The 6,515-nt window shown below is 46.8% G+C and overlaps 1 protein-coding gene across 3 annotated transcripts in view; it reads right to left on the bottom strand.

Annotated features, from left to right (window-relative positions):
• Positions 1-1,000: 1,000 nt before the first annotated feature.
• The window catches only part of ZNF132 (zinc finger protein 132), a 28,952-nt gene continuing 23,437 nt past the window's right edge, over positions 1,001-6,515 (bottom strand). For all 3 annotated transcript variants that reach the window (XM_042918043.1, XM_042918041.1, XM_042918042.1), the window contains 2 exons: positions 4,941-5,109; positions 1,001-3,582 (listed from right to left, as the gene is read on the bottom strand). In XM_042918043.1, coding sequence (XP_042773977.1) covers positions 1,652-3,582; positions 4,941-5,109 — 2,100 coding nt within the window. In that variant the 3' untranslated portion in view covers positions 1,001-1,651. The remainder of the gene's footprint in view (positions 3,583-4,940; positions 5,110-6,515) is intronic.

Genomic DNA, 6,515 nt, shown 5'->3' with positions numbered 1-6,515 from the left:
GGAAGAAGAAGGAAGAGGAGGAAGAAGAGGAAGAGGAGGAAGAGGAAGAGGAGGAAGAAGAAGGAAGAGGAGGAAGAAGGAAGAGGAGGAATAAGAACGAAGAGGAGGAAGAAGAAGGAAGAGAAGGAAGAAGAAGGAAGAGGAGGAAGAGGAGGAAGAAGAAGGAAGAGGAGGAAGAAGGAGGAAGAAGGAGGAAGAAGGAAGAAGAGGAAGAGGAGGAAGAAGGAAGAGGAGGAAGAAGGAAGAGGAAGAAGAGGAGGAGAAGGAGAAGAGGAAGAGGAGGAAGAGGAGGAGGAAAATGAGGAAGAGGAGGAAGAGGAGGAGGAAGAGGAAGAAGAGGAGGAGGAGGAGGAGGAGGAGGAGGAGGAGGAGGAGGAGGAGGAGGTGGTAGTAGTAGTTCTGCACTCTTATCTCACTTGGCCAGTCACCTGGAATTTTCTGATGTACCTTTAGAACAGCCAAGTTCCCCCTAGTTTACTAGTCTTCTTCTCCACAGTCAGTGTTTCTGTACTAATGATGGCTTCCCAAATGGCCCCTGTGGGTCTCAGATTAAGTTATACTTGCCTCACCTGCAGAGCCACAGTTAATGGAGAACCGTGGTTACTCCTTATCCCCAGTGGCATGGGCCTATAGTTTCCTAGTCTCCCCAACTCCCTATTACTTCACACCCAGTGTTTCTCTATCCACTAGGTGGATACAGTATCCACTAGGCCTCTACTGGCCTCCCAGGGTCATATCTCCTTATTAGGAACCAGAAGACAGCTTCTCCTCACATGCGGGAACCCAGAGTTCTCTCTGTGAACTAGGGACCTGCCCTCTAATCCAAGAGACCATTCTAATGTTGCAGACTAACATCCTCCTTCTTCAGGGTGAGCTCTGGGCCTTCAGGTATCTCTGAAACACAGGCCACTATGTTTACTTTAAGAGCCCTTCAGTTTTTCCCAGTCCTTCAAATGCAATGCGAAGTGGGCCACAAAAGATCATAGAGCAATTCCCTATGTTCCTTTTATACCCTGAGGTAGATGTTGTCGGGTGCTCTGTATCAGCCTTCCCCCACTCCACCTGCTTCTTTTTTCAACCTACCCCACCCCAACCCCCAAGATTAAGCTGGGTTGATCAATGAGGTCTTTATTATCATGCTGGATAGAGAAGACCAGGGTAAATGGTTCCAGGGAAGGGTAATGTGTGGGCTCAGTGGACACATCATTGGGATTACATGCAGACATGACAACATCCATGAGGAATGTGCGTCTTCCTGAGAAGCCCAAACTGGACATCCCTCAAGGCCCCTCAACCAGCCTGGGGTCAGTTCATTTCCTAACCCTCTCAGAGGCAGTGGGAATGAAGCCATTCCAATGGGCCCAGGATAAGTCTGTTTTCCTCCAGGAAAGTGGAAAGGAGGCACAGGGAGCTGTTTTTTCCATGCATATGTAGATGACTGTTGCAAATATTTGGATCCAGGCAGGTTCAAAAGGGATTTGTGCTCCATAGGGGAGAGAGCTCAGCTCTGGGCTGCTGAGAAAGGCCAGGGTAGCTTTTGAAGGCTTCTCCAAATTAGTGGTACATGTAGGCAACTTCTCTGTGGGTATTCTGCTCCAAGTCTGACTTGGCTGAAAATCTTCTCAGAAAGACCATTTCCATAAGACTCCACTCAGGTATGAATCCTTTTATGCTGAGCAAGATTGCAAAGACGGCTAAAAATTTTTCCACAGTGGCCACACTCATAAGTCCTTTCTCTGGTATGTACTATCTGGTGTCGAACAAGTGTGGATCGTTCACTAAAGGCCTTCCCACATTGGCTGCACTCATAGGGCCTTTCCCGTGTGTGAACTCTCTGGTGACGAACCAGGTGAGAATTATTGCTGAAGGCTCTCCCGCACTCACTGCACTCATAAGGCCTTTCTCCAGTGTGAACTCTCCAGTGATAAATAAGGCTGGACTTTCGGCTAAAGAACTTCCCACATTCGCTGCACTGATAAGGCCTTTCTCCAGTGTGAACTTTCTGATGTTTAATGAGAATGGAGTTCTGGCTAAAGAATTTCCCACATTCACTGCACTCATAAGGCCTTTCTCTTGTGTGAACTCTCCAGTGCTCAATGAGACTGGAACTGTGAGCAAAGGCTTTCCCACATTCACTGCACTCATAAGGCCTTTCGCCGGTGTGAATTCTCCAGTGCTGAATCAGGCTGGAGCTGCGACTGAAGGCCTTTCTACATTCACTGCATTCATAAGGCCTTTGCCCGGTATGTACTTTCTGGTGCTGAATGAGAGTGGAGCTATTGCTGAAGGCTTTTCCACATTCGCTGCACTCAAAAGGCCGTTCTCCAGTGTGAACTTTCTGATGTCGAAGGAGGTGGGAGCTCTGGCTGAAGTCTCTTCCACATTCACTGCACTCAAAAGGCCGTTCTCCAGTGTGAACTTTCTGGTGCTGAGCAAGGTTGGAGTTATTATTAAAAGCTCTTCCACACTCGCTGCACTCATAAGGCCTTTCTCCAGTGTGAACTCTCCAGTGTTGAATGAGAGCAGAGCTACGGCTGAAGGCTTTACCACATTGATTGCACTCATATGGTCTTACTTGGGTGTGAACTTTCTGGTGCCGAAGGAAATTAGAGCTTTGGCTGAAGGCTCTTCCACATTTGCTGCACTCAAAAGGCCTTTCTCCAGTGTGAACTTTCTCATGTCGAGTGAGGTGTGACCTGTTATTAAAGACTTTCCCACATTCACTGCACTCATAAGGTCTTTCTCCTGTATGAATTCGCTGGTGATGAACAAGTGTGAGTTTGTGGCTGAAGGTTTTCCCACAATCATTGCACTTATAATGTTTTACTCCAGTGTGAAATTTCTGGTGCTTCCTCAGTTTAGAAGGGTGACTGAAGGTCTTCTCACACTCTTTACATACATGACATGTCTCTTCATTATGACATTTTTGGTGATTAACAAGGGTTGATTTCTCCTCTAAGGAATTTTCAACTGTTGGACATCTAAACAGTGTCTCTTCAGAATGAATTCTCAGGTGGTTGAGGAGGGTGGAGCTCTTCTGAAAGACTTTTCCACAGTTGCTGCACTTGAAGAGCTCCTGGGTGGAACGGACTTCTAAGAGCTGCTCAAGATTAGAACTGTGTGAAAAGGCCTTCCTGCACTCTGTGCTTCTATATGGCTTCCCACTGCTCTCAATGGCTGGATGCTGGAAGAGGTCATGGCTGTCCAAGGCATCCTCACCATCTTCCCCACAAGTGAAAGGCTTCTCTGACAGAAGGACTATAGAGTGTTCCACAAATGAGTCCCTGTCCTTGTCCCATCTGAAGGGCTTTTCTCTACTGTGCTCCTCCTGGTGCTGGTGAAGGTTCACACTGAACCAAAACTCTCTTCCACATGCTCCACATGTATAGAGGGTATTCTCAGGATATGTTCTTTGATGTTCATCCAGGTGCAAAATGTCTTTCAAGAATGGGCCACACATATCACAGGTGTCAGCCTTCTGGGTGGAAGGATTTGCAGTGGGGATCCTGACCTGTAACATCCCTTGTATAGAAGCATTCTTCTTGGAATGGGTCCCCTCATCTTCCACTCCATGCCAACAACCTAAAAGCAGAGAAATTTCTGGTAACCTGAGTGCTCCACTTGGTGGAAAGGGTGATTTCATTAGAAATGTGTGGCTGGACATATACAGCAATGGGTCCAAGGGATGGTGACAGGTCAAGGGGGCCAGAAGAAGAGTGAAGGGCCCACTGTGTAGGACAGGGATAGCCAAGCTACAGAATAAAGGAGGCCTTACTAGAGGAAATGACAAAGGACTTGAATAGACATTTCTTAAAAGGAGATATGTATATATACATACACATAAACAAATGGCCAACAAGCACATGAAAAGTTGCTCAACATTAGTTATTAGAGAAATGCAAACCAAAACTACAGTGAGATACCATTTCACACCAACTAGGCTATCTATAAGAAAACAGACAATAGCAAGTGTTGATAAGGAAGTAGAAAAATTGGAACACTCATACACTGCAGTGGGAATATAAAATGGTACCGCCAATTTGGAAAACACCTTGGCAATTCCACTATGTATCTACCCAAGAGAAATGAAAACATACTTACGTAAAAACTTGTACATGAATGTTCATAGCAACATTTTTCATAACAGCCAAAAAAGTGGAAACAAGACAAATCCTCATCAACTGATGAATGAATAAACAAACCATTGTATATCTACACAATGGAATATTATTTGGCCATAAAAAGGAATGAAGTACTGGTAAATGCTACAACGTGGATTAACCTTACAAACACTACACTAACTGAAAGCCACTCACAGAGAAACATATACTGTGTGACTCCATTTATATGAAATGTTTAAATAAGCAAATCTATATAGTCATAAAGTATATTAGCAGTGGCCTAAGGCTGAGGAAGAAGAGATGAGGGAAGATGGGGAATGACTGTTAATGGGTACAATGTCTCTTTAGGTGATAAAAATGTTAGATTATGGTGATATTTATACAACTGTGCAAATACCTAAAAACCACTGAATTATACATTCTGAAGTATGAATTTTATGGTATAGCTCAACAAAGTTTTAAAAAACAAGTCCCATGGGGGAAGGGACAGATTCTGGGCATGGCCCCATAGTGGGTCACCGAGCCAGAAACTGGTCTAGCTTAGTGGGATCCATCGGGCACACCATATGTCCCTGATCCCCAACCTCTGTTCCCACAAGGCCCCTGGGCAACAGCTATTAGGACTATTTATGAGGCTGCTCAGAGAAATACAAGGAGAATGCACACAGCCCAGTCCTAGCATCCACAGCATCTGTAACAGGAAACCTGGGAAGAACCAGTGCCAATGGTCCAACTTTGGGATGAACAGAAAACTCTATGGGAAGAAGGTAAAAGGGAAGAAGCTGGTCACCATGCTGGGGCAGGGCAGAAAGGCCTTACCAAGTGAGGTCATGAGCTGAAAGTTCTCCAGCATAACATTGTGGTACAGGTCCCTCTGGCCTGCATCAAGAAGCCCCCACTCCTCCTTGGAAAAGTACACAGCCACATCTTCAAAGGTCACTGGGCTTTGCAATGATGAAACAGCTAAGCTAGAAGGCCAACAGATGGGCTGAAAAGCAAACAAAAAGTCAAATGGACACATCCAGTTCCTTGACCTATGACTCAGAGTTCTGCTACATCTACCACTGGCATCTTCTCTTCTTTGACTCCCTCAGTCCATCCTTCCCTCACCCACCCACAGCTCCTCCTCCTCCTCAGGCCCCCACCTCAGAGGAGATAAGAGGCCCTGGCACCACAGATGTCCCTTTATCCTTGTAGTCTCACTAGTTACTGTAGCCAGGCCAATCCAATCCAATCCAATCCAATCTAGAGGAACAAAAAGCTGATACAGATGCTGTCTGTGCTCTGTGCCAGCCAGGAACCCACTCTTCACACTAAACAAGCTCCTCTGTGTTCCCTAGATCACACCTCCCAAGTATAAGAAAATTTGGACTCTCTTTCCTCCCTTAAGCCTCTAGTGCCAAGGCCCTGGGCCCATTGGTTCACATTCCCTTACCTTGTACATGTCACTCTTTGGACACCCACTCCCCAGCCCCCACCCTCCCTTCCTGTCCACACCACAGGCATATCCCTAGTTCCTATATCCCACTAACGCACATGGCATACCCAACATAAAATGGGCAACCAGGATCCAATACTCAGCCTGGCTTGCCCCACATCTCCAAAAATCGCCACTGCCAGAGACAATCATCACTTCTGGTTAATGCCTCCCCACTTTGCCTTGTTGCTTCAGCCTTCAGCTCCCCAGAACCATGAATAGATCTTAAACACCCCTGCCCTCTTCCACCTCCACCCTCTACATGCTTTCCCTTCAGCAGTCATAGCTGTTTTCACAGATAGACAAATCCCAGACCCTAGGCTTGGGGACTCTTAGTTTAGACTGACCCTTTCTGCCCCTGATTACTCCTCCACCCTGAAAAAAACCCCAGACCCCAAGGAGGATGGCCACAAAAACCTGGTGAGCTGTAGAGAGGTAAACCAGTCTCATCTCAGACCCCACTGTCATCTTACCTCTGTTACTTTCATGCTTCATTTTTTTCATCCCAGGTCTAGTCTCTAGGTAGAGGCTCGGTCACCATTTTGGTCAACCCCCAGCCACACATAATGTCGACACACAAGTCTCCCTTGGATGTCTCCAGCCTGGACCTGGCATAAAGCATACTTGGCACTTCCATCTGGCAGTCTACAGGACACCTCAAATACAACACGGCTAAAGCCTAGCTCTTCATCTTCCCTCTGAAATCTACCCCTCACGCCAACTTCCACGCCTGCCAAACCTGTCTGGGTCAACCCTGATATCTCATTGCCTCACAGCAGGAAATCTAGTCCACCCTACTTAAAAGGGAGATTCATGGGGCGCCTGGGTGGCTCGGTCGGTTAAGCGGCCGACTTCGGCTCAGGTCACGATCTCGCGGTCCGTGAGTTCGAGCCCCGTGTCGGGCTCTGTGCTGACGG

Source organism: Panthera leo, chromosome E2 (assembly GCF_018350215.1).
Source record: "Panthera leo isolate Ple1 chromosome E2, P.leo_Ple1_pat1.1, whole genome shotgun sequence".
NCBI lineage: Eukaryota > Metazoa > Chordata > Mammalia > Carnivora > Felidae > Panthera > Panthera leo.
Note: the sequence above shows the minus strand (reverse complement) of the source record. Positions and strands in the feature narration are given on the sequence as shown.